Source organism: Zonotrichia albicollis, chromosome 10 (assembly GCF_047830755.1).
Source record: "Zonotrichia albicollis isolate bZonAlb1 chromosome 10, bZonAlb1.hap1, whole genome shotgun sequence".
Lineage (NCBI taxonomy): Eukaryota > Metazoa > Chordata > Aves > Passeriformes > Passerellidae > Zonotrichia > Zonotrichia albicollis.
Window position 1 is genome coordinate 37178541 of NC_133828.1, and position 27110 is coordinate 37205650.

The window sequence follows — 27110 nt, forward strand, 5'->3', positions numbered from 1 at the left end:
AGTCCTCAGACTCCACCCTCCTCAGACATATTTTAGAAAAGGGATGACATATTCTGTTTCCTGTACACTTTGCAGGAAAAATTTAATGCTCTTCAGGATACCAAGTTACTTTTCCATCCCTTGCAATGAGCTCTGAAGGAACTCACTAAGTCACCAACTCATTTCTGACCATCACAGAAGCATTCACTATGGGGGAATGCCCAAAGGAAGAGCAAATTTTATTTGCAAATTGCAGAAGCTGGGTTAAACCAGGCCCTGCATTTGCCAAAAGCTGCTGGAGCAGGGGCTGGCTGGTCTCCAGAGAGCTCCTCCAGCCCCTGAGGTCTCTGAGGGCCGGGCCCCGTGCCCCACTCACCAGCTGGCTGGACGCGCTGTACTCGTTGGCTTCGTTCAGGTGGCACTGCCCATCGTGGGGCTGCACCAGCCCCCCCAGCTTCCCATCCAGGGCTATGTGGGGCACATCATCCGTGGTGAAGACCAGCAGGTGGGATGCCTCCTTACGCCAGCCGATCTTCTCCTGGGGAAAGCAAACCCTGTGAGACAGCAGCCAGCCCCTGCCAAGCCCTTCACCCCTCACCCTGCACATGGTCCCAGCCACGTGCCTGGCCAGCAGCAGGCCCATTAGCATTAATTAGGAGAGTACCATGCTGCTGTCCACCCATCCCTGGTACGAAAACAAAATGTCAGGAGCTCATCCAGCATTTCCCAGCATCTCCTTCCAACACGCTTAATTTAAAAGGCACGAGGAGGTATGGGGACTGTCCACCAGACCTTCTCTGCCCAGATCCAAGAGTAAGAATTTCAGCTGCTTTTATAGCCAAAAGAGACCTGCCAATTTCCTCCACACACATTTAATCTGACCTTCTTTCCTCAGCTCTGTGGAGCGGCCAATACAACAGTGAGAGCTGCAATATCCCCGCTCAGCATTTTCATTGCTGCCCACTCATAAAGGCTGTTTCTGAGCTGTGATGGACAAAGTGAGGTCCCTGCTTGAGGGGACTGGCTTTGGTGCAACCACACTCATGCCCAGGCACTCTGCCCTGATCCCCTCCTGCACACATCTCCTGGATGCCATGGTGCCTCTGCTGTTTCATTGTACAACTCTACACACGCCCCAGGTAGCTCCGTTCCCCTGCCCCACAGCCCAGGAGAGCAGGGCTACACACACAGCCAGAGCACAGCAGGGACCTTTGGCATTGGTGCTGCCACTCATCCCACACAACCACTCTGCACAGTGCTGCTCTGAGAAACTTCTGCTTATTTAAAAGCATGGTAATGTCAGGACATGCTGTAGTGGTTCCTACAAAAGCACTGAGGCATCAAGCACAGCACGTGAAGTGTTCTCTGACCCCTCCTTGGTCCCTCTGTGCAAGGACCAGACATTATCACTGTCTTTGCATGAAGAGAGATGCAAGGACAGATTTTTTTTTTTTTTTTTCAAGTAAAGGGATAAGATCTAGATGACAAACATTTCCCTCCCATGGAGCTTCCCCAGGTTTCCACATTTTCATCAGCCTGGGAAGCAGATCTGTGCCTATAACAGCACATTGAAGCACTTTGTGGCAATGGAAGTGGAGGGAAACAGTGGTGCCCAAAGGAAATTTTTGCAAAGCACTGTGTTGCAGCAAACCCCCTCAGTGGCTGCTGCTGCTGCCAGGTCACTGCCAAGGTGGGTGAGCAGAGGTCCTGCTGCTGACCACGGCAGGGAGATCCTGCCACGGCACAGACTGGAGGCAGAAAGTCCCACTGTCCAGAGCTTCCCCTTGGGCTGCCACACCGACCATCTGCCAGGAGACACTGCCCCACGCCTTCCCTGCCCACACACTCCCAGCATCCCCCTCCCTCCAGACCCTGGCTCAGAGCACCACCACCCAAATCCTTTGGGAAAGCACAAAGGAAAAGCTGGGTCACTGATGGGAATACCCAACTCCTCCAGAGTTACTGCTCAGCCTATTTAGCAAAACCCAAACTCTGCCCTGTTTACAGGAAGATGCTGGCCCTTCCCATGGAAAGCAGTGGCGTGGGCAGGGCAGGAGGGCAGAGCAGGCAAAGGGTGTAGAATCACATGTGCCAGTGCAATTTTCGCCTCCAAATGTGAGTCATAGCCCAAAGTCTGCTGATCTTTCCAATAAATATAACTCTTGCTTCAGGGACATTATTCTAGAGTAGATTCCTTTTTCCTCCCAATTACAGAAGGTTTATTTTCTTTATTGACATTTTAAAGACCCCCGTGATGCATATAAGGCCATAGGAAGAAATTTTTGGCAACACACATCCTTTACCATGCACCAGCACGTTACAGTCCAGCTCAGGAAGCAATGAATACTTTTTGCTCTGGGAAGCAGGATTCATTCCTCTGAAGTTACCCCCCAGGACAAAAGGCTAAAACCTCATGCCAAAATGTAACTTCTTAAGAACTCAACCCAAAAGTGATTACAGCTCTAATAATGCAAGAGGCAGTTTTCAGTCTACTCAGCCACCAGACAGAAGCTCATCCAATTCACTTTTCTTTGAGTATCCAAAGCTGATTTCTTTTTAAATGATTAAGGCCAAGAAACTCCCAAAGAGATTAGAAGGATTAATCTGAGTTTCATTTCCTCAGAAATGTGCTGCACACAAAGGAAAGGAGCTGCTTTCAAGCAGCAGCCACAAAGTCACTTCAGGGGTGCTGGTGCTGGTCACCTGCCTGCTAAGCCCACCTTTAAACCATGGGCTAAGAATTCCTCTGCAGACAAACTCTCCATGACTCTGACACCATTTCCCACATAAACAATACCAGAGCTGCTGTGGCTGCTCAGCTCAGGAACTCACTCCCAAAAAGCAACGAGCACCCACAGTCTCAGTGCCAACATCCAGGCACTGAAAGTGTGTGATGCCTCAGAACATCAAACCAGGGTGCCTTGGATGGGCTGGCTGAGCCAGTGCTGATCCCACACCAAAAATAGCTGTAGACCTACAAAAAAAGCCCCCCAAGGAGGCTGGCATGCCAAGGAGCATCTCACACTGCCTCTGCCAGCGGCCTCAAGGCACTGGAAAATACAGCTCTTCAGCATGCAGTTTCCACTGAGAAACCCAGAGCAGCACTCCACTCCGCTTAAAGCAAATAACCAAGGAGAATTTCATTTATTTTTATTGGACTGGGATTGCTGAACAAAAAACCCTGCACTGATGCCTACCCTCTCATCTGGTTTTTGATCCTTATGGGATAAGAAGGATTTTTAAAGCAGGGGTGGGACTGGACCCAAAGCAGAGAAACATGTTTCCACAGGGCTTGGGAGTGTTGTGGATCCTGCCCCTACTCCCACAACCAGCTGCAGTGCCTTCTGTACCCCAAAAAACAGCTTCTCACTCCATACAGCCAATAGTGACTGGCAAAACTGCCACAGCTGCCTCAGCACAGCTCTCCAAAAACTATTGGAAAAGCAGCAAAGCCTGTATTTCCATGCCTTAAAAAATACCTACATTTATACTTTGGGCATTGAATAAAAGCCATTCAATTGCCAAGACTCAGTTGCCAGGAGAACCCCCTGGATTCATCAATTTGTCTAAAACCTCACCAGTTTTTCAGCTGCAGACCCTCTTGGAAGCAAGAAACAGATACAGGTGCAAGGCAAGTATGCCTCAGGGATCAAAATCCAAAATACCTCCTTCACTTGGTATTGCTCTGAAAGGCACCTCAGTGTCTCCCAGATGCCTTGGCTATCTTCACCTACCAGTGTCTAGCAAGCACCAAGCAAAATCATTCCAAAAGATGCTTTATTTCCCAATCTAGCATTATCTCCTCGCTTCATCTCAGCATATAAGATCTGAAACTTACACATACCACCAAGCCATACGAGGCTTGCACTTAGAGAATGGCAAAAAACCAAAGTACTGCAAATGGAAAATGTAATTACAGAAGGCTGATTAATATTCCTGGCATACTATTTTAGCATAAAGGCTAAAGCTTTTCAGAATAAAGGCTTATTGTCTCTGGCTCTTTCATTGCCTTGAGAATAACATTTACCATATCTTCATCTTTCAGAAAGGAGCCAAACCCTGGGCCTGCTCCTAAGTCTCTGTTAGCTGTACAAACTTTCCCCATTCCTTGGGTTGAAGACCAGGCCAAAACATTACTTGAGTGCTACAGAGCCCTTAGGCAGCTCATGGAGAAGAAATGCCGGCTATGCATTCCAGTGTAAAAACATCTAGTCAACACAGGAGGTATTGTTTCTGACACCTCAGAAGGGGAGGAGAAGGCCTTGTTTAGACACCATGGCTTGGAGACCGTGAGGCTATGTTGTGCTGTGACCCCCTCTCCCCTTGATGCCAGCACAAAGTGCTTCATGGGCAACACGCTGCATGTCCCCAAGGCAGGGGACTTTCTAAGGTGATAACCACCCTGGAAAAAGCTGGAGCATGACAGTGAGATGCAATGGGGTGCCACAGCAGTGACGAGGAAACCCGCCTCAGAAGTCACCAAGGTACCTGTACGCTGCTCTCCTTGCATGGGAGGGAGAATAGGTCCTGAGTTAACAGAAATTACTGTCTATTTCTGGGGTTTTCATCCCCATGATACTCCATTAGTCACTGCAGGATGACAAACTCCATGCCAAGAACATCCTTGTCAGCAAGCTGCACTTCTCTGCCACCCCAAATGTCTGCAACCCTCACCCATCTCAGTGGTGTGAGTCTCACCACAGCCCACAGCCACTGACCAGTCTGGGCCTTGGCTTGGCCCAGGGCTTGGCCCACAAGGGAAATTAAGCAATAAGTTCCCATTTTGACTATGGCACCAAACATCCTAATGTCAATCAGCTGCCTTGAAATTTTGCCTTTTTTAACTCTGGTCAGACAGAATCTTTGCTGCTCATGGCTGTGATGAGAGGCAGCTGCTCTGCCCAGAGCAAGGCAGTGCCAATGCAGCATGAGTCATGGCACAGCCAGTTCTCCTGCCTTGCTCACCAGGCCCATGGACTTCCTTTCCCACACCCAAGCTCCAGTAATTAATTAACTGCTGTGGCTGCAGAAATTTGCTGTCATGACCTGCCACATCATGCCAACAGTCACGCATGCACACATGCTCACCTTTGCTCACCCTTCCTTGAGGGTGCTCATTCCTGAACTTAGATGGTACCAGCATCTAAATTCATCTTCTAAATTTAGAAGGGACCAGGCTGTGCATTCAAGAAGGACAGTTAAAGATTTTGGTTCTTAACAACAATCTGAGACTGCCACAAATTCAGAGGAAATATCTTGCAGGTCTCCTGCCTTCCACCAGCACTTCAGAAATATGCCCTTGTGATACACACTGAAGTATTGCTGTGCCATAGGGAAATATTTGCCTGTTTTTGCAGTAATTTCATGGAAGGGAGTGCAAAAACCCACATACTGAATGGCACAACTGAGTCACCATCCTGAGCCATCCCTGCTCTAACCATGGGAGCCATCTCTCCAAAACTGAGAAGCACTTTATATCCATACAGTTACTGGGAGCAGCACTGTAGCTGTGCCAACAACAATATCTGTGGGAAGATGCCCTAGTGGGGCAGGTTCAGTCCTGCCAAGACCATGAAGCACAGCAAAGCCAACCCAGGCAAGGAGAGATCTGGCTTCCCACATGCCTGCAATCCATCACTCCCACAGACCATTTCTGTCTTTTTCTATCTCCCAGCTCCCATAATTCAGACCCAGAAAACATGCCCTACCAAAAGGACTAAGCAAGGCTGAAGCAAACTCAAAGCAAATTGCAGCAATAGGGGGAAAAGCAAATAGAACCAGTCCTGATGAGCAGGGAAGCTCAGGCTCATGTCAGAGTGGAGCAAACACTTTCATTCATGACAAAGGGATATGGAGCAACCCAACTACTTGTTCCAGAAAGACCTCCAAGCAAGCATCTCCAAAAACCCTAAGGACACGGCTAACGTGGCGCCAATCTAATGAACTCTGCTCCAGTTCTGCTGACAAAGAGGGAGAGAAGGCTATCAGCACCCAGAGGTGAGATCATCCCCCCATACACAAAGAGGGAAGGTATGAGCAGTAGGAACCAGCTCCAACCCTCAGCATGGGTCTACTGCTGCAAGATGTGTTTGATGCACCCTTTTTAAACACATTGAGCTGATGTGCAGTACTGTTGCACACAAGTGTATATGACTCTGGAAGGATTCTGCCCCAGGTGCTCTGCACCAAAGGTCTAACTGTGTAATGAAATCTCAGCCCTAAATTTGTGCTTCCAAAAGCTCTATTTTTATCCCTTTAAACTAGAAAAAGAATTAACTTTTTCCCCCATGCCTGTTTATCTACGGAAGCACATAAAAACAAAAGCCTCTACTTTTAAAAGCAATTTTCAGTTTCTCCAAGAAAAAATTAGTAGTTCCTTCCATGAAATGGCAAACTTTGCCATTGGTTCAACAATAGAGCAGACAAAACCTCCAGAAAGGAGAGCAGCTCACCTTGCAGACAGCAGCCTGCAGAATGGCATCGAAGCCGCCCTCGGGAGCGTCTCGGTTGCGGGACACTTTCTGTTTGCGGACCTCCTCGTTGAAACGGTCCACTTTGTCCGTCAGGGACAGCAGGTGGCGGAAGCCAAAGGAGGGGACACAGCTGGAGAACAGCTTGTAACTGTGGGAAGAACAGAGGAGTGGTCAGCTGGGAGGAACCACACCCACAGCCGAGGACTGCAGAAGCTCCCAGCTCTACCAGGCTGGTCTCTAAGGTTTTGCTCAGAGGGCTGGAATACTTTCACAGTGCTTTGTATTTTGGGCACTTCATCTTCTGGCTGTTTCTCTACAAAACCCTGCAGTAGAGCCCGCATTTTTTTTCCCTCTCAAGGGCTTCCAGAAGATGAAGTTTCCAGAGATCCCACCAGGACTGAACATCTCTCTCCACATACCATGTGAGTGGAGACACTGAGCACCAGCCCACCCTGGGCCATGCAGCTCTGCACTTTCTGCACTCAAAGTGGTTTTCACTGGGAACCTGCAGCCAAGGATGTGACCTAGAGATAGGGAGGCTGCATTTTGGCAGATCCACACTCCCCAGCAGCCCAGGAGGGCCAAGGGAGCCGTGTCCCACACCTGCAGAGCCTGTGGGCTGTGTCAAAGGGCAGGGGCATCACTGCCAAGAACTAGCTCTCCCCTCTTCTGCAGTACAGACTTTCACTGTGTCATCCAGTTTTCTTGCCAGTATGAACCACCCTACACCTACTGCACATCACCAGGCACCTGGCAATTGCCCAGTATGAGATGGAGTAATAACCAACACCAGCTCAAGCTTCCTCCCACTCTCCCTGCAAGCTGGTGAGCAAACACAATCTCTGCTTCCCACCAGAGCAGAAGGGTGGGATGGGCACCCTAAGGCAGAGAAATGTCTTGGCAGGCTACCAGGAACCCTTTTTTCCCATACAAAACCATGAGAAGGCAGTTTTGGTGCTCACCTGGAGAGCTCAGCAGAGCAGCTCCTGTGGCATGGGAAATCAGTGAGTGTGTGCAGGAGAGAGGGACGGGAAGGGTTAAGAAGAAATGTGTTTAAAAAGGAGTTGGCGTGGCACTAATTCACTCTTATCTTCAAACATATAACCCAGAGTACAATTAAAAGCTTCTGCTGACACATGACCCACTATGGGTAATTTGCAAGAGGCTTTTTACACAAAGGAGTATTTTAAATTTACCAGCACTGAGAACTTAAATTCCTCACAAGGGATCCCAAAGCAGGGATTTCCATACACACACACACACCCACCCCCTAACTGTGGGGTAGGTCTCATTGCCCTGGGCTTGGCTTGCAATTAGAGCCATCCCTTTTGATCCATGATCCACATCCAGATTTGCATTGCGCTTGTGCCCAGGGCAAGGCAAGGAGTCTGCCATGCCTGAAACCTCTCACTGCAGGGTCTCAGCAAGCTGCCCTTAGCCCACCAGGATGCTGAGTCAGGAGCAGGGGTGATGAGGGAGACAAGGAAAACAGGGCTGCACCCCACCCACACCACAAGGCAGAGGAGGGGAGAGTCTGGACCAGGGGCAAAAAGCACCCACCCACTGCAGCTCAAGCTTACTTGCAGCTTTTCTTAGATGCTGAAGGGTTTGTTTTTACACCAGAAATAGCTGCAAGCAAAACCAGGCCTGACAGCCCACCCTGCTGCCCCAGGGACACGTGGCAGCAGCCAGAGCCCCCACACAGAGCAGGCCGGGGAAGGAGATTCCATCAGAGAGCAGGCAGCCAGCACCCCTGGTTTGGATGGAGACACACAGCAACCAGAAGGGAGCACTATCAGATGAGCTGCCATGGGGAATCCTTCCTAAATGTTTTCCTAAGACCAGGCTGGCTTAAAGTAACCCACAGAAAGAAAAGCAACCACCTGGGTAAAGCCAAAGGAACACACAGATAGCCTGATCATGGTGGGAAAAACTGAGGTGACAGCTCTGGATGTTCTTGATAAAAAATCATTGGAAGTTTCAGGTACACCTTTGTTGCTGAGTTGTCCATCCTCTCTTCCTTCTGCACCCATCCCCTCCTGCATGTTTCACTCAGCAAAAGCCATGTCACACCAATTAAATCACACACCAGCCAAACAAAGTTTCCAAGATTTCTCCAGCTGGAGCCTGAGGGCAGGTGGCAGAGACTGAGAGGACAGAGATGACAGAGGACCCCTCGGAGGCTATGCCAAATTTCTCGGAGAAGCACTATGAAGAGTGTGGTGTGCAATGCTATTGTGGCAGAGACACCTTCCTGGCTCAGTGTGGCCATTTTTGCTTCAGGATTAAAGCAAGAGTTTTCAGTGTTAAAATCCATTTGAGTTTCCACTTTGGACAGAACTGGTGAAAAGTGAATACAGACAATTTTTGTCTGGTCAACAAGCAATGTGCAGTGAGCTGCCAATGCTTAGTCAGAGCCAAAAGCTGGCCTAGAAACTCAGAGCTGATGCAAGCTGTCTTTATCTGCCTCTCAGAGCATGCACAGAGCTTGGCATCCATGCATGAGGTGATCTTACAATGTAAGTATCCACAAATGGCTCAAATGAAAGGGTTCTCCTCGCTGCCCTTACATGACTAGGAAGCATTCACTGATGGATGAGGTGAAGATGGGGAATACAAAGGTGTCAGTGGTGACACTCTCCCAGGAGGGCACTTGCTGCTGTATCCATCCTTCAGTGCCAACACCCAAACCCATCTGAGCCTGGACACCCTTCCCTACACCCAATTTCACTCCAGCATAATCCTCAATTCAATGGACTTGATCCCAGCTCTGGTGGTTAAAAGGCAAACAAAAAGACACTTGCAAAGACACAAGCAAAAAAAAAAAAAGGAAATAAAGGGATGAAGGCTCTGATATCACCACAAAGTAAACCACATCATTTGTGTCTTTTGTAACTACCAGTTTGCTTTCCTTCCACAGCAATAAAGATGAAAAAACCCTCCTGCAGCCATAAAAACACTCTACAAAAACTCATTAATCAGCACTATAGGCCATAGCAAATCTCAGTTCCTCCAAACACTTTTGTTGAGAAGAAGTTACATTGCCTTGGTCTCCTTATCTGTAAAATGCAGACAAAAAGCTTAATTGATTTACTCAACGCCAAACTATGACTCAGAGGTAGGATCAGAAATCAGGAATTTCTGGCTCTGGCTCCTTTTCCTTAAAGGCTTTAAAAAAGCCTGCTATGTCTGCATCCTTTTCAGGTACTTAAAAACAGCTTCAGGCTCCCTGGTACAACAGTTTCCCATGTCTAGATGCAGAGATCCCCCCACAGCCACAGCAAAATTAGAAGCTGTCCTATCTTGAATTGCTCAAGCATCACAGTGACAGTCAGGCTCATCATCATGATTCCCAAAAGCCAGGGCTGAAGTGTGCTTCATTATTTACAGCAAAAAGGCACATGAAGAGTGCAAGCACAGACCCTGCCCCTCCAGGTGTAGCTAGCACTCACCCAATGCAGGGATTGTTTTGGTATCTTGGCGCCGTGTAGGAGAAAGGAGAAATGTTTTTGTCCACGAAGGAGCCAAAGCCCAGACGGAAGTTGCTGGTGAGCTTCCTCATCTCCTCAGCCAGCTTGGTGCCCAGGTTGCGGATGTTGTCCAGGTCGTCGTTCATGGACAGGGACAGGTCCATCAGGTAGTAGAGGTCCACGGGGTAATCCTCCACCTGCCTCACCTGCACTCGGAACGAGGTCCGGTCACCTGCACACACACAAACGGCGGGCACGGTGAGCAGCAAACTCCCAGCACACACAAAAATCCAGATCAACACTTTTATTTCTCCCTCTGCAGAGCAGAGAGATCACTTTTCAAAAGAAGAGGGTGAAGGCAATAAGCTTTTCCAAATACATCCCTCAGGAGACTAACAGGAAAACAGGTATTGACTTTGGGTCCTCTTAAGCTATGTAGGATGTTGGCTGGCAAGAAAAAGACATGGAGTGCATGTCTCTATTTTAGCTCTTTGGAGGTATCAGAGAGGGTCTTTCCATCTCATCTTAGAAAACATCTAAGGGAGGGACACATGAAAAACACTTTTGCCCTGTGTGCAGTCCAGGGATGTTTCCTTAGAAAACAGGAAAGAAAAGCAGAGTGAACCTTAAATGGATGTTTCATGGACTACTGCAACAGGAACCCTGCCCACACTTACTTGAGTACATTCTCAAAGAAAACCAGGAGCAGTCCAAGAAGTCCTGCAAAAGAGAGGAGGAGGCAGAGCAGGGAAAGGAAGAGGATCAGAAAAAAATAGCCAGCATGAAGTGAATGCAAGATGTACTCTGAGCTGTGCAGGGAAGTCAAGGTGAAGCAGAAACAGAAGAAACACCTTTGAAAAGGAGCTCCCCCCAGAAATTGAGCTGGAGAAATCAGAGCAAAAGGGAAGTGGAAAAGAAAGTTGTTAGGGTCACCCAGGGAAGTGCTGAGGCAGAGGTGAAACCTCCTGAAGTGATGAGCACAAGGAGAGGAGCTGACAGGGCTGAGTCACAGGGTGTGCAGATGTGAAGAGAAGCAGAGGAAAGCCTGCCCCTGACCTTCTCCTTTGCCACTGGTTTTCAGAGATACCCTCTGGAAGGGGTGCCAGGGAAGGCCACCACAGGCAACACCTACTCCTCAGAAAAGCTGAGGTGGCTCCAAAGTGAACTCAGCTTCACACAGATGGACCTTGGTGAAGGCAGACAGAAGGTGGCAAAAGCTTGCCTTTCACTTTGCTAAGGGAGGGGTCTAAAAAAATCCACAAACCCCAACCTCACAAGCCAGGCTTTGGAGATCCCATGCTCCCAGCTTCCAAATTCGCCCCTTTTCCAGTTCACTGGGGTCTCAGCCCCAGGGAATTGGATCATTTCGAAACCAAGCTCCCAGTTCTGCCTTCTCCCAGCCCTTCAAGGGCAAGGCTGAACTTGGGGCAGTGGCAGGTTCTGCAAAACACTTGTGGCTTCCCCTCTTCTTCCCCAGAAAGGGAACTCACATTTTTTAGTATTGTGAAAACATTTCCCTAACTGCTTTATTGTTCTCCTCCTTGTGCACAGCAGCACAGCTGCTCCCACTTACTTCCAGCCCAACAGCAGCAACAGCATCCCAAAATTGCCATGCTGGCAATGCACAGCACAAGGGGCTCTGGGGTCAGGCTGCACCAAGCCAAATCTCCTCAAACAACGCCCTCCTTCTCCTTCAGCATTTCCCTGCCATCTGCTGCAGCCCCACCTGGGAAAGGCAGGGCTGCAGGAGGCACCATGTGCAAACACCACATGTAGATAGTGCCCAGCTGTACAAAGCAAGAAACTCATGCCTTAAACATTCCTCCTTCCTCCTTACTTCCCAATCTTTCTTGTCCAGCAGGAGCAGGACAGGGCACAGGGCAGGGATGTGGAGTGCAGCAGGTGCTCCAGGTGGGCCTCACATTATACCTGGCATGCATTTTGTGGGGGAACAAAGAACAACACAATTCACGTCGCACAAAAACTGTTAGCACTGATTGCAGGGTAAAACACTGTGATTGCAAGCTTGACTTTAATTCACTGCTGCAAAAATGTGTTTATATCTGGGAAAATTCCTTCCCATGCCCATATTTTTAATTCCTACATATTCTTCCCACTCAAAAAGGGGATGTGTCCTCTGTATTTTGCAATGTTTTCATTTCCAAAGTACTGCTCTTCCTGCCAGAAAGGGTATTTGGGATGCTGTGATCAAACGTGCTTCTCTTAATAGTTACGAATTTATTAGTCCCTGAGAAGCACCAAAACCAACAGGATCCTGTGGCTGGTTCTTCTTTCATTCCTAACTGCACAAACCAATTATGTCAGAGAAAATATTGCTAATGTATGTAAGTGCAAAAGAATTTACTATTCTCTATGGACAGTATTACTTCTAGGGATAATCCAGCCCCCTCCTTCCTCACATACTGTTGCCACCATCCTCTCCTTAGGGCTTTTACTGAAAAGTTGTAAACCCAGAGCTTAATTCTGAAATTTTTCTTGGATACCATCATGCAGAAGCAGCACAAAAATTGGAAAAATTGATTTTGGTCAATTTAAGAACATAAACTCAACAATCATGCTTATCCAGCTTATTCCTGCTTGGTGAGGCTTATGGCTTGATGAGCAACACAGCTGCATCTATTCATTTTTAAGTCTGTTTACACTATTACTATTTCTTTTAACTAGGACACGCTGCTTTATAGCTGGGCTCCAGATTAAAAAGCAATATTATAAAAACTAAATGCTCAATCCAAAAGCTGCTCTGTAAGAACATCAATTTAAGGCCTTTGGAGTTTAGCTGAGGACACAGATTTGGGGATGTGACTTCTGCCACAGGATGATGAGATCAAACTGCCTGGGTGGGAACAGCAAACAATTGACAATCCACTCCCTTCTGCTTCTGCTTAGTGGTCTAAGAATAAAGGATCACCATTGCCACAGACTGCCACCACGTAAATTCGTCTCTGAAGCAGGACACCCTCATGCCCAAAATTAAATCAACGTTGTCTCCTTTTTGTCTTGGGTTCACAGGGTGAAACCTGTTTTCCCAAACTCAAGGATTAATGGATAATTTAAACTGGCCCTGCTAATGCAAGGGTTTAGGAAGTCATCAGCTTGAAGGTGAAGTGTTGCCCAACATCAAAAGGAGAAGAAGAATGGGAGATACTATCACAAACATCGAGGTTTGTCCCTCCTCCTGCAATGACCTTGATGCTCAGCAAGAGCAGCACAGGGAGAGGAGTCCACTGGCTCAGAGTGGGAATTGCTGTGGGGATCCTCAGGGTGGTTCCTGCAGCTCAGCCCAGACCTGGAGGGCTTCTCACCACAGAGAGCTGAGCGTGGCCGTGAGTGGGGTCCCCACAAGGGTGGGCAGAAGCAGCACACCAGCCCTGTGCAGCCCAAGGCTTCCAAAAGCCAGACCCCAGGAGATGGATCCCCACACCCTGGCACTGACTGGGGCAGTGGACACTGGATGGGCAAAACTGCTGGGGACTGGCAAAGCAGAATTTGCTGAGCACCGGGCACTGCATGGGGAGGATGCACAGGAGATGAGACGCATTAGCTGAAGCAGCCCTTTCTTCAGGAATTGCCTCAAGAAACAGCAGTAATAACAATTCCCTTTTGCTCCCTTTTTTAACACAACATTCAGTGGCAGAAGCCATGCATCCATATGTATGAACAGCAGTGACTGCTCTCAGGGATCTGATTTTAAGGCTTTGAAGCAAGTTTTTTTAGATTTGAGGGTCTGACAATGACAGCTGAGGAAGTTAATTGAAAAACATGACAATTTCTAACTTACACAGCTAAAACAAAAACTCCTGTAACAGCTGGTAGGCTCTGGGAGAGCACTAATAGCATAAGCACCAGCTCAAACCCCTGTTTTTCTTTAGTAAAACATCAATATTTCTCTTTTCTGTATGCTCATGAGAGCTGTCACAAAACTGTAAGCCTAAGAAACCCACACCAATAGCTTATAATGAATCAAGCTTTTATATTTGCTTCTTATCTTTGCAATAAAGAGCTTTTTTCCCTCTTTAGAAATGTCAGCTGCCAAATTTTTTCAAGAATTCTAAACCCACATTAAAGCCTCCCCCCACCATGCAAAAACTTTTGATAACAAGCATGCTTGCATAGCTCAGATGAGCTGTTCCCTTCTAATTTTTAATTAAAAGGAAGAGATTGAAGAAAAGTGATGGCTCAGGAGAATGAAAGAGGGACCTGGCTGCAGTCCAAGGCCTGAGTCACAAGTTCAAATCTCCATCTTCTGCCTTGATCCCATAGCTCTTTTGCATACTGACAGAAAACAGATATGTGGGTTTGTTTCCAATTTATAGAAGGATCTGTCTCAGTTTAGAGTCATGCCCTGTCAGCTTAGCGGAGGAACCAAAGTTATTTTAACTCCTTCCACACTGTGATTCCATTTTGAAGTGGAGCAGGTTCCTCCTAAACACATGCAGGTGTTAAAGCCATTTCTGGTAGCAGTTGTGGGTGGGCTTTGACTGACTTTGCCCAACAGCAGTGTCCTCTCATGGAGGGAACGTGCCCCAGCCCCAAACCTGTTTGTGACTCACCAGCAAAGCTCAAAGGTATGGAAGGGGCCAGCAGGCACCTGCTTTAGTGGGCTACAAGGCCACAAGCTACAACGTGCTCTTGGCACATCCTGGCCATTCTTCCTGTCACAGACATCTTTTATGAAAAATCCTTTCCTTAGGATTTTTCCCCCTGAGAAGCTGAAAGGCCTCAGGAACAAAATGTAAACTATGATTATCTGCTGCTGTGGAATGCAACAGGTGGATCTGTGATTGGCCTATGTTCGTTGTTTCTAATTAATGCCCAATTAGAAAGAGACAGAGAGTCCGAGCCACAAGCCTTTGTTATCATTCCTTCTTATTCTATTCTTAGCTAGCCTTCTGATGAAATCCTTTCTTCTATTCTTTTAGTATAGTTTTAATGTAATATATATCATAAAATAATAAATAAAGCCTTCTGAAACATGGAGTCAGATCCTCATCTCTTCCATCATCCAAAAACCCCTGTGAACACCATCACACCCTCTCTCCCTCCCCTCACACCCCATGGAGCTGCTGGGGACTCACCAGGGCGAAGACTCAAGGCCACCTTCTGAGGAGTGATCTGTGTGACGTCCAGGTGGCTCTGGCCAGAGCCCTTGCTGCTCAGGGGCACGTTCCTCAGCACGCTGATGCTGCTGCTGGGGCTCTCGATGGCTCCGGCGCAGCCGTTCGCAAGCAGGTTCTGCAGGAAGTCACACCGGGACGTGATGGACTTCGTGCTGCTGAAATCCTGGGGGGAGAAGAGGGACAAAAAGGAACTGGAGGGGAATGCATCAATCCCACAGCAGGGGCTTTGTTTTGACATGCTGGTATCTAACAACCAGGTGATGACAAGGAGAAGCTGATGTCCTTTGTGGTGACTGTTCTTGGAAGGAGCCCACACTGAGCCTTGAGCCTTTCAAAAGGATCAACCAAAAAAGGAAGTTCTGTGAGGATTTGAACACTGAGTTTGCTCACAGAGCTCTGAAACAGAAACCTAAGCTTGTGGTGTCAGCCCTGGCCACAGCAGCAGCACCTGTTCCCAGCCCTGGCCACAAGAGAGCAAGGCAAAGCACTTGGTTTGCTGCAGGGACAGCCCATGGCCATCCCTATTGTTTTATGCACATGCACCGTCTCAAAGGAGCTTTGCAAAAGACAGAAGAAAGGACAAGGAGGTGGCACTGAGGGAAGCAGGACCAACCCACCAACCCAGAGAGGGCCAAGTAAAGATGTGAAGCTGAAGACAGGCTGGGTGGCTCTCTCTTCCCTGGGGGAGACACATCCTTACACAAGCACTGTATGGGGAATAAGGGAGGTGGGAGAAACTTCCCAGGAGCTGGTGAAAATGCAGACTGTGCCCACCACAGACAGTCAGGCACAGGCAGCAAGGTGCAGGCAGAGGCCCCCTCCCAAAGGATGGGCAGGAGCCTCCCAACACCCATCCCAGAGCTGCAGCCCTTGCTGCGAGCCCCGTGCGTGGTGCACAAAGCAGCCTTGTGCAGGGCAGCGCTCAGGAACAGCCGGGAACACAATGCACCCATTTGCAACAGCCTGTTTGTTAGAATGCCTTTTTTTTTCTCCCTAAAAGTGCCAAAGGGAACAAGTCACATGCCCAAAACTTACTGGGTTTTCAACAGTCGATTCCTACTTACTTCTGCACTACAACAATAGAGACAACACTCTTCAGCTCCAGGGCTGAGGCACTAAAATGACATGAAATAATGCAGAGAAGATGCTTGCAGCCATGCCAGCCCCTCCTTCAGCTGCTCAGCCAAAACCAGTGTGGGGCTGAATAAACCTCACTTATTGCTGAAACTCCAGCATGGCAGAGGACTGGAGAGACATCAAGGAGGGAGAGGCTCCTGACAGATCCTTGTGGGGTGATCTCCAGGGGTCCCTCAAGGACAAGCCTGGATACAGGGCCCTGGGACACAGACAGAGGCTTCCAGCTGCATTTTTCTCACTGCAAGGTCCCAATGCTATTTGAAAAATGAGAGGTTTGCATTCCAGCATCCAGCAGCAGGCTCCAGCCAAGAAACCGACGACGGCGCATCAGATGGATGCGAACACAAATTTCTTGGAACGCGCCGTGTAAACAGATGAACTTCCAAAAAAGGAGGACTGGGACTATTTAAATCATCTCCAGCATGACAAAATAAAAATCAGAATCCCTCACGAAACTGAAAACAACGCCCAGCCTTTCAGAGCAGCACATTTCAGGCAGCCTTAGAGAAGAGTTTTGCCCAGATGTGGTTTTACCTGGAATCAGCAAGGACCTGGTGGGGTCCAGGTGCTCCCCTGGGCCTATCCACCAAGCAGCAGGGGGAGATGCTCTCCTGCTCTCCCAGTACCCAGCTCCACTCTGGAAGCACTCTGCAAGATGGATCCCCAGCCCCTGTCAGTCACTCTGGCTGCTCCAGCCCCCCTGGTCGGTGCTCAGAAGCTCACAAAGGGGAATGCACACAGGCAGACGGGATGAATGGAGACAACAGTGGGACAATTACATGCTCATCAGTTTGACAGTTTTAAGACAAATTGCTCCGTTCATGCTATAAAAATGGAGAATAGCACTCACTGTATCTAATACCTAATTCCTGACTAGGCATGTCCCTATAATTCAGCCCATCCTGTTCTTTTTGATGAAGATCTCAATAATTTTTTACTTTAATCAATCCAGTTCTGCATTAATTCCATCTGAAACATGCCTGCTTTCTCCATTAAACAAAAAAACAAAACAAACAAAAACCTGACATGCTCCCTTTAGGAACATCCTTGATTTTCTTTCCTCATTCTCTAGGCATACATTCCTGAGATGGAAGAGGATGGGGTAAAAGAACCAGAGGGGAAATTTCAGTTCACTTACTCAAAAAGGACATTTCAGTTTAATTAATGTGCATCTCTGGTTTCCAGGTACACACATAAATGCTCCACACAGGTAATGGACAGATGAACACAGCTCATCCACCTTGTCTAACAAACAAGGGGAGCCTCTGCACACTGGCACATTGCTCTCCAAACCAGCAAAAAAGAAAATGTAATGGTGACATTTCCCCCCCATACTGGTACTCCCAAATGCCTTTTTTTTTTTTTTTTTTTTTTTGCAGCCCCCTGCAATAAAACAGGTTTATCACAGGAAGGTTTATCACAATTAAAACCTCCACCTTTCTATCACACCTGCCCTGGCAGCTCAGAGGACAGCACTGAAGCCACTTCCTGAGCTCCCTGTTCTCCCCAGCAAACCCAGAAAATCCTGCTCAGCCTGGGGAACCAGGTGCCGCTGCAAAAATTTCCACAAGCATCCTCTGGAAACCAGGCTGCCACAGAGATACAGCAACCCCACAGGCCAGCGTGCAGCTTCCAGTCAGAATATTTCACCAGCACCACGTCAGCAATTTCTCATCATTTCCAGCCTCTCCTAGACCCTGCAATTCCTCATTTCCAGCGTGGATGGACAGGCTGCAGCAGCCTCCATACACCAGGAGTCATCCTCCCTCAGAGAGCCCTGCTTCAAGGCATGCTCAGGTGATGCTTAGGGCCACATATTCACATCTCCTCTTCTAAGTGCCACTGAAATCACCACCCTTGAGGCCTGCCTTCCAAGCTATTCTTCCACAAGCCAGCAGAATCGATGTCTGCTCCCAAATTTCCAAGAGCCCAGAGACATGTGGTTAGCTCAGCAGCCCCTGGAGGATCTAGGGCTGCTGCACAGCAGAAGCTGCTGTCCTCAGCTCATCCATCATCACCCCTTTGGATGGGAACAGGGATGCTGAGCACAAGCAGGAGTGGAAAGAAGTCCAACCAAGGCAGGGGATGAGATGCACCCTGTACCAACAGGTTAGGAGCTGGCAGTCAAAGTGAGAGCACCTTGCCTGCTCTGCTGTAAGATGTACACTGTCCTCACAATTCAGGGCAATGTAAATTCAGGAAACCTTATTCCTCCTGAGAAACTACTGGGATAGAGCTCCCAAAGAATCTGGTATGATGGTACCACCAAGTGATATTCACCAAATATTTCCCCAAAGGAAATACAAGAAGGTGTACATATACAGGAAGATCAACTTACATATAACTATACAATGCAGTAATAAATATAGCTATAAATATAAATAAATATATTATACACAATGTATATTATATATATTTATATATATTATATATATTATATATATTATTTATATATTATATATAATTTTTATATATATATATATAAACTGTATTACAGACATCTCTAAACATACTGTATACATTATATATAGAATTATACATGTACTGATTGACTTCTACTATCTATATTTCCTGACAAAATTATTAATTGTTGCTTGCAAAGGCGATAAAAGCTGGCCCAATTTGCTCACAAACCAGTAAAGCAAATGCAAAGGAAGCACCAAATACACACAAATCAGCTGACTGAGGTTCTAGCACAGCACAGCTGCAATCTGTGGAACACACTCCAATATCTAACCCCTGATATTTAAAGAGCAGCAGAGCTATAAAATTTGACTGGCATATATGCATCCAGGAAACACAGATAGCAAATTGCAGCCAATGGAAAGAGCTAAGGAAAACACATTAAGAGTTATCTAATAAATTTAATAAACCTGACTAGGCTGCAGCAGAGGGAAGGGGAATAAGGTGGTGAAATTACTATGAAATGAAGGCGGATATTATAGAGTTTATAATATTACTTTAAAACTTTCTGAAGTTGAAAAACTCCAGGTATCTTGGAAATCCCATTACCTCACCTGATGATCTCAGCTAAAGAGAAATAATTCGTTTCAAAGAGTACATTCTAAAAAAATATATACAAAAAAATACAAAATTAGGGTAAGAACTTGCTAAGTTTAAGCATGTAGCATGTAATGGGAACAGCAGCTTTTGAACACATAGCTCTTGGCACAAAACACCTTGAACTGTGTATTTTTAAATAGCTTCTGCAGGCTAAAGGTCAGGAAGTATTACAGGACTTCCCTGTAAACACCCATCTTCCTCCTTGGCCCCTCCATTCCAGTCAGGAATTTTCTTTTTTTATCAGTAACTATCCTGTTTGCATGATAAGAGTCAGGCTGTCAGTCCCATTAGTACAATTAGTGGTCACAGTGACCACCAGATAAACATTTCCACTAGCAGAATTCTGCAGAAAGTTGCCTTTCAATGCCAAGTACGGAAAAAAAAAAAAACCAAAAAAGCACAGTTCCATTGGGTACCCATAGCTTAATAGCCAGCGTTCCTGGATCCAATCTCACCACCACAGATTAGCTGGCTGGAAGAGGAGCTCTTACAGCTGTTTACAAGATGTCTCAGAAGCAAGATCTATTGCTTTACCCTTTCCCTTCTGCACACCAATTGCCTGGCTGGAACAAACAGCCCAGGAAAGCTGTGACACTGTTTGGTGTTTGCAGCATTACAGGGCTTTCCCCGCAGAGCTGCAGCTGTGCTTGGCAGTGAAACATCCACTGAAACACACACAGTGCCTGGGGCACCCCCCGGGACCCAAACCACAGGGACTGGAAGCCACCTTCACCCACATCCACCTCCATCCCCACCCATCCTCTGCCCCGGAGCTGGCAGCTGCCCCAGGCAGGGAGGGGAACAGCAGAGGGGACAGAGCCTGCATCCTCAGCTCAGCAGCACCAGGTGAGGTGAGTGCCCAGGAGGGGACAGGGATGGCCACACTAGAGGAATAAGGGCCAGCAGGGAACAGAACAGCATCACCACTGGCCATGCCCATCCAGAGGTTCAAGATCACCTACTGCCCTGGGGTTCTCCCATCCCAAAAGTGGTTCCTGACACAGCAGCTGTGCCAGCCTGTTTCTCAGATTTTTTCCATGCATCTGAAAGCATCCAAACTTCTCTCCTGAACATCCAGGACAGGCACTAAGCAGACAATGGCTTTCTATGCATCAAACATTATTAGGGCTTTCACACATCATTTTCTCTAGAAATTGTAAGTCTGCTTGATAAGACATATACTGGATTATGTATTTAGACCTAAACTCATGACCAGCCCCTAGGGAGCAGGGGGCAGTATTTGCAATTGCTCACAAACCAGGAGGTGCAGCTGAATTAAGGGTGAGCAGCTTCAGCACCAGCACAAGGATGTATTTTCCCTCTGAAGTGCTCAGTTACTCTGTGAAACTCTTGGCACCATGCCAGAAGTATGGGCCAGTCCCCAAAATGACACAATAGATTCAGAAAGGAGAATTATCTTTGTTACAGACAAAGAGCCCATGCCAGGCCACACGACAGGGGACACGTAGCAGGACACCAGCCAGGGGCTTGGGGCTTTCTGGGGAGAGAGCTTTGGAGCAAGGCTCCCTGAAACACAGAGCCCATGCAGGGACCCAGCATCCACCGGAAACAAGAAGGTAATTGAAGGGGCAGAAGGACTGAGGGAACAGTGCTGCTCTGTGAGGGTGTGTGGGGGTCAATGTGGGGTCAGAGACTTATTTCCTATGATGTCAAAGAGCTGAGGAGTCCCACACACCCGAAATACACTCGGCATGGAGCATCCTCTGCCCTCACTCAACCCTTGTGGCAAGTCAGGAACAGGCAAGGTGGGAAAAGAGCTCCCTTCCAGCACCACAAAAACCATGAAAGTCAAACAAGGTGTGCCCACCTACCTCCTTGGAGCACCAGGCACACTTGGGATGGATGAGGAGACACTCTTCACAGGACGTGGCGCTGCCACTGGTGCACAGATTGAGACCTGCAGCAAGAGAGAACATGGGCTGAATGGTTATTCCACTCCAAAACAGGGCTTGGGGGGTTCTGAGACATTCTTAATGCTAAGCACACTGTAAATTCAAACAAGAGCAAATAATCTCCCAGGAGCCTAAAAGGCAGGAGAAGCTGTAAATCTCTCTTCACCTGTAAGGAGGTCTTATTTTCTTTTCTTTCCCTAAAGTAAATGAAAAGGACAGAAACTTCCTTTGGGGTGCTGAGAACCTCTAAAAAATCTGTTGATTTTTCTTCACTCCTTCTCCATGGTGTCTGGTTAATCAAAGAGTCCAGCTACTCATATGCCCAATCAAACACTCCCATTGCTGTGGGCAGAAAGCAATAACTGTTTGACCGCTCTGAAATGTGGAGCTGGCTGTCCAAAAGCCCAAGATGCTGACTTTTAAAGACACATCTTTAGGCATATCTTCTCATTTTTTCTAGCTGGATATATGGGGAGGGCCTCTCCCCATAATTTTCATATTAAATTACTCTTGAAACATACTCATGTCCCCTTCCCACACAGGTGATTCTCACAGTGGACTCACGTTGCAGTACATTACTTTTATGTTATTACAAGAGACATTTCCACAGGATATCCAGGTTAAGCCTTGCAGTGTGTTTGCACTGGGACATGTCCAAGGCAGCAGGGGTGGAAGGGCACCGAGGGCTCTCCCTGCTGTGATCCCAGCACCAGCCAGGCTGATGCTCTTTGCTCCTGGGCTGCTGCTGTCCGGCAGCACAAAAGGGTCCCGAGCAGGTTTCACTTACAAAATCCACAGTTTGCACTTTGGGCTTTAAAAATGAAGTGGAACCACACAAGTAAAGCCAAAGTAGACATCAATGGTATGGGCTCTGAATGCAGCAGCTTGTTCAAGCATGCCTGTGGCTACAAATGTGCCCTTCCACGCCACTGATGGCCCAGCTCCCCCAGGCGCAGCTATTAACTTCCACTGTCAATAAATGATTAAAGAAATCTTCAGCCGAGGTTTCAGCACACAGGCTGCACACTCCAAATGATATGCCTCAGGCTTGAACTCCCAATCTGCTATTTTTTCCAATCCAAATGTCAATAAAAGCATTGTCAGGCCTCTATTTTCAGCCAGTTGCATCTTCAGAAACTAGTGCACCACGCTGCTGCTGCTGGGTGTAATCTGCAGATTCCACAGAGTTGCCAACAGCTGCTGAAGAGTCCCATGAAGTTTTCTCCTGACCCAAGAACTTCCTGCCACGAGAGTTTTGGAAGAAGAATTTTTGCTGCATCCCATGTGAATACTGCACCAAGAAATGGAAAGCAGTGGCTGCCTGGGTCGCTCCAGAAGGGGCTGAGCTGTGAGCACAGGAAGCAGTGAATCAAGCTGGACAGCTGGAGGAAAACCTGGCATGCTCTGGACTAAAAACAAAAAGAGGATAAGCAGGTCCTGTCAGTCCCTGCAGAGGGCTGGCTGTGCCAGAGCCCTGCACTGACGGGGCTCTGCTGCCCACAAGGTGGTTAGCTCTAACCCCAGAGAGCCAAGCCCTGCACTCCCTCTATGGCTCTCATTCAAACAGGCTCCTTGGGCTCATTCATGCCAAACAAGAGCCTTCTTAAGAGTGTGGGCTTTTTTTTCCTTCTGGCTGTTACCACATCCCCAGGCATTTCATTCCTTTTTTGCATTCAGAAGTGATATTCCAGCTCCTGGACACTACAAGAGCTCAAAACATAAATAAGTAGCATAAAGCAAAATGTAACTTGTTCAGCTGAGTTAAAATTTAGACAGCAATTAACACTTGCATTTACAAACCCTACAACATGGCCCAAAGGCTGTCCTTGAGAGCTGCTGCTGCTCTGGCAGCTGTGCACAGGGTAACCCAGCTAAAATAATGGGCTTTATACAGCAAATACTTGCATTCCTACCCTGGCTACCAGGCCTGGCTCTCCCACAGCTTCACTCGCCCATCCGCATGGAAATATTTACCTCCATTCCTGACTGCTGGGTTTTTGAGAGTTTACTTAGTCACAGTAAGAGCTGAATGAAAACCAAGTCTCCTCCTTGCAGTGCGTGCCATGACCAAAGCAGCCCACGCTCCTGTGGCCAGTCATGGGGTGACATTCCTCCTGGTGGCAGCTTTTGAAGTCTCCAAGTATGCTTTTCTTTCCACTCTGCAGCGACACTAAACCATTTCCAGCATTGTTGTGAAAACAGAGCTTTGTGAAGCCCTCCAATTTTAGACTGAAACCTGAGCTTTTTGAGTTGGAGTTAGAAACACGCAGGGTTTTCCAGATGCAAGTCCTTGCTGTGCTTGGTCCAGTGCAGTCATTCCCAAATCCAGCAGAGGAAGGACCTGATGATGCTCATGCCAGTCCAAACCCTTGCAGGTGCTGGGGCAGGTCACCCACTGAGGCTGGAAGGAACTCGGTCTGCTCTTTGGACTGTGGCACATTTAATGAAACCACTCCTGAAAAATCAACTGAACTTCTTATAACGGGGAAAATTCCATCCAGGGTTTAGCTGGGATTACTCTGGAGGTGAATAATCCACTCCCTGGATTGCTGAGCTGCACTGCCCACATACAGTCCTTCACACTGATGCCACTGAGTCCTAAGCCCTGCACCCTACTTATTTTGCACAGTAGTGTTCAGCAAGCACAAAGAACATCTCCAAATGACATCCTTGCCTTGGACTGAGCTGCAGGAGAGCCCAAAAAAATAGATGACAGTTGTATCCCACTAGACAGCAGAGATTTTGATACATCAAACTAGAGATGCAGAGCAAGATAGGAAACTCTGATGAAAGGTACTCATCAAATTTACTCATAAAGATGCTCCAGGCAATTACACCTCATTTTAAACCTGTTCTGCAAGAAGTCCTAGTTTGGGCAGCTCCTCAAACAGAGGTGAATGTACTGGCTTGCTTAGGGAAGACAGATTATAAAAAAAAAAAAAAAAAAAGTGATGCACTTTATACAGCTAAGCATTAAAAAGGAGCATTTTATCAGTGCTTGCAATAAGCATTCTAAGAGACCCAAGATGGTCTGCTACAATACTGAACAATCACTTTCATGGATCAGGCACACACACAAAAAAATAAAATTAGGAAAACTTCTCCTGAGCTTTTGCAATTATGTGCCACAGCACTCTGCAAGATGAGCCTCTTCCTAACATTACTCATTAAAATATCAAGCACTTGGAGTAAGTACTGGAATGGTGGACTTAGGCATTTTGTGGGGTCCCTTCCTATAAAAAAGTTTCCCCAAACGCTCAGAGAGGGGGGAAACCCTATTTCCAGTACTGCTGGAGCAGAATTACAAACTGCACTGCAGTTCACGTGTGCGTGTGCAAACTGAGAGCATCCCCACGAGGGACAGGGACCTCTCTCTGGGTGCAAGTGAGGAAGGATGCAAGGTGAGAGCGAGGATCCCGGTGTCCGGCAGGGCACAGCCCGTGTGCGGCTTTCTGCTGCTGCTCCTCATCCCATCGGTTATCACACCAGGCAAACACCCCGGGAAGTGCTCACCCTGAACAGAAGTGGCTGCAGCCGCTCCCATTAGGAATACACACAGAGCGAGCGGTATAAATGGCAGTTCCGTGCTTTTTAAGGCGAACACCCCGCGGATGCGGTCCGTGCCCCGCAGCGCTGCCGGAGCGCGGCTCTCGCCACCCGCAGCCGGGGCCAGGCGGGACGGGGCCGGGGGGAATGCGCGGAGAGCCCCGGCAGGGGACAGCGGGGACAGCGGGGAGCGCGTCCCGCCGGCTGCGGGCGCACGGCGGGGGAGGCAGCGGGAAGGGGGCGAGAGGAGCGCAGCGCACGGACGGTAACGGAGCGCACCGAGGCGGGTCTGGGGGCCAAGCCGCCTTCCGGAGCGGCGCTGGCGGGGCCCGGGGCGGCGGGAGCGAGCGGCCCTTACCTCTGCCGGGCTGCAGCGGGGCGGCCAGGAGGAGGAGGCGCAGGAGGAGGAGCGGGGGGGGCCGGCGGGCGGCGGCGGGGGCCGGCAGCCCCCCTCGGCGGGGCATGGTGCGGCGGCCGGGGCGGCCGGGCTGCCCTTCCCGGCCGGGCCCTCCCCGCCGCCTTTTGTGCGGCCGCGGCGGCGGCGGCGGGAGGAGGAGGCGGGGGCGGCGCCGCGGAGCTACCCGGGGGCGGCGGCACGGCACGGCACGGCACGGGGCGGTGAGCGGTGCCGCTGTCCGTGTGTCCCTCCGTGGGTCTGTCTGTGCGTGTGTCTGTCCCGCTGGCGAGGGTGCGCTGCCGCCTCCCCGCCCCGCGCAGGGAGGCGTAGCCCCGTCCGGAGCGGGACCCGCGGGCACGGCCGGGCCCACGGACACGGACAGGGACACTGACACGGGACACGGACAGGCTGCCTCTGCTGATGCACATGCAGCCGCCCGGCCGGGCAGACACACGGCGTGCGCACACACACGGACACGGCAGCAGCAGCAGCGCAGATGCACCCGCAGGCACACGAGGAATGCGCGCCCGCCTCTCCGCTCGCAGCAGGGCTCGCACTCATTCCCCATGGGTCACTGCCTGCTCTTACGTGGCGCTTTTGCCGCCGCAGGGATTTTCGCTGTGCAAACAGACTGTGTCCGTTTCTGTGTCCGTTTGCTGAAGGGCTCTCTGAGCCGCTGCACTCACGGTCCGGCGGCTTCTGGGCACGGTCCCCGCCCCCGGCGCTGGGACATCAACACTTCGGATCTAAAGGAAGCGCCGGATTGCGATCGTGTTTGGGTTGCTGGAGAGCTTCCTGTATTCTTCTGCTTTTAAAATAAATCATAAATCATCCCTAGAGCTGATCATTGGTTTTAAAAGCAGTTTATAGTAACAGGTAACTTACTCATGACCTGCAGACCTTCATGACACCTTCATGTCTGATAGATCTCACCGTCAGATTTTGCTTAAAACACGTGTTGTGTTGCTGTTCTCAGGCAGAAGTGATTAACTGTAATGCCACCTGCCAAAATTCCTCCTTACTTGCATTGCTTTCCAAAGCTGCTCTCACAAACCTTGCTGATTTCTTCAACCTCTTCGTATCCGGGAGAAACCAGGTTTAGGTTTAAAGTGACTATTTGTTGTTTTAGGAAATACACACCTACAAAAGTTGTTACATTTTAACTGTACCAGGGCTGCTAAATCAAAACAAGTCCTGGTGTGACTGTGGGAGCGTCACAACCCTGCTGCTTGCAACCAGTGCAAAAATATCACTAAATGCCTCACCAAAACCTCTGCCATGGCAGGAGTGTGGTGTGTGGGACAGGCAGTAACCCACAAGCTGCCCTCAAGCTTTTGGCTGTGCTTGGGGAAAGGGACAGCATCAGCTCTCCCTGTTATCCCAAAAACATAAGGTGCATGCTGTCACCCTTTATTAATAATAAAATTAATACTGGCCATATTGGGGCTGACCTGGACGTGCAAGATGTGGTGTGTGGGGACTTCCAAGCAGGCTGTTCCTCTGTGCAATATTTTATATTCCTGTGGGAGGAAAAAAAAAAAAATGAAAGAAAGTGAAATGCCGATCATGCACTTGCAAGAGTTAAAGTAGCCAATTCCTGGGTAATTGCATTACTACCCAGAGAAGCCTCGTGTAGACCTGGATCTTCTGGCCATGCCCAAGTACCCCAAGACCCAACTGCAACTACAACTATCTATGGATGGACTCATGTTTGAGAGCTTTAAACTAATCCTGGCTGCAGGAGCAGGGAAACACTCATCCTTCATCCCTCTGTCCTGCCATGCTGCCCTGGGAGCAGTGGGTGGAGGAGCAGATGCCCAGGGACAAGTGGCAAATGAGAAGGGGGAAAGGAAAAGCAGGGCCATGGGGTAAAGAAACTCCGTGGAGGGAAGGGAACCACCTTCTGAGACTCAGCTGTGGCATCTCAAGGGGCAGAGAAGAGGGCTGGAGGAGGCAAGCAGTACTTTCAGAAGGAATGTGCTGCAGCAGGACCA

The 27110-nt window shown here is 48.7% G+C and overlaps 1 protein-coding gene across 1 annotated transcript in view; it reads right to left on the reverse strand.

Moving 5' to 3' along the window:
- ITGB5 (integrin subunit beta 5) overlaps positions 1 to 25399 on the reverse strand; it is a 59647-nt gene extending 34248 nt beyond the window's left edge. The window contains exons 1-6 of the mRNA XM_074548821.1: positions 25078 to 25399; positions 21093 to 21178; positions 15019 to 15223; positions 9905 to 10154; positions 6432 to 6600; positions 356 to 517 (exon numbers count right to left, since the gene is read on the reverse strand). Of these exons, the coding sequence (XP_074404922.1) occupies positions 356 to 517; positions 6432 to 6600; positions 9905 to 10154; positions 15019 to 15223; positions 21093 to 21178; positions 25078 to 25183 (978 nt within the window). The 5' untranslated portion in view covers positions 25184 to 25399. The remainder of the gene's footprint in view (positions 1 to 355; positions 518 to 6431; positions 6601 to 9904; positions 10155 to 15018; positions 15224 to 21092; positions 21179 to 25077) is intronic.
- Positions 25400 to 27110: the final 1711 nt, after the last annotated feature.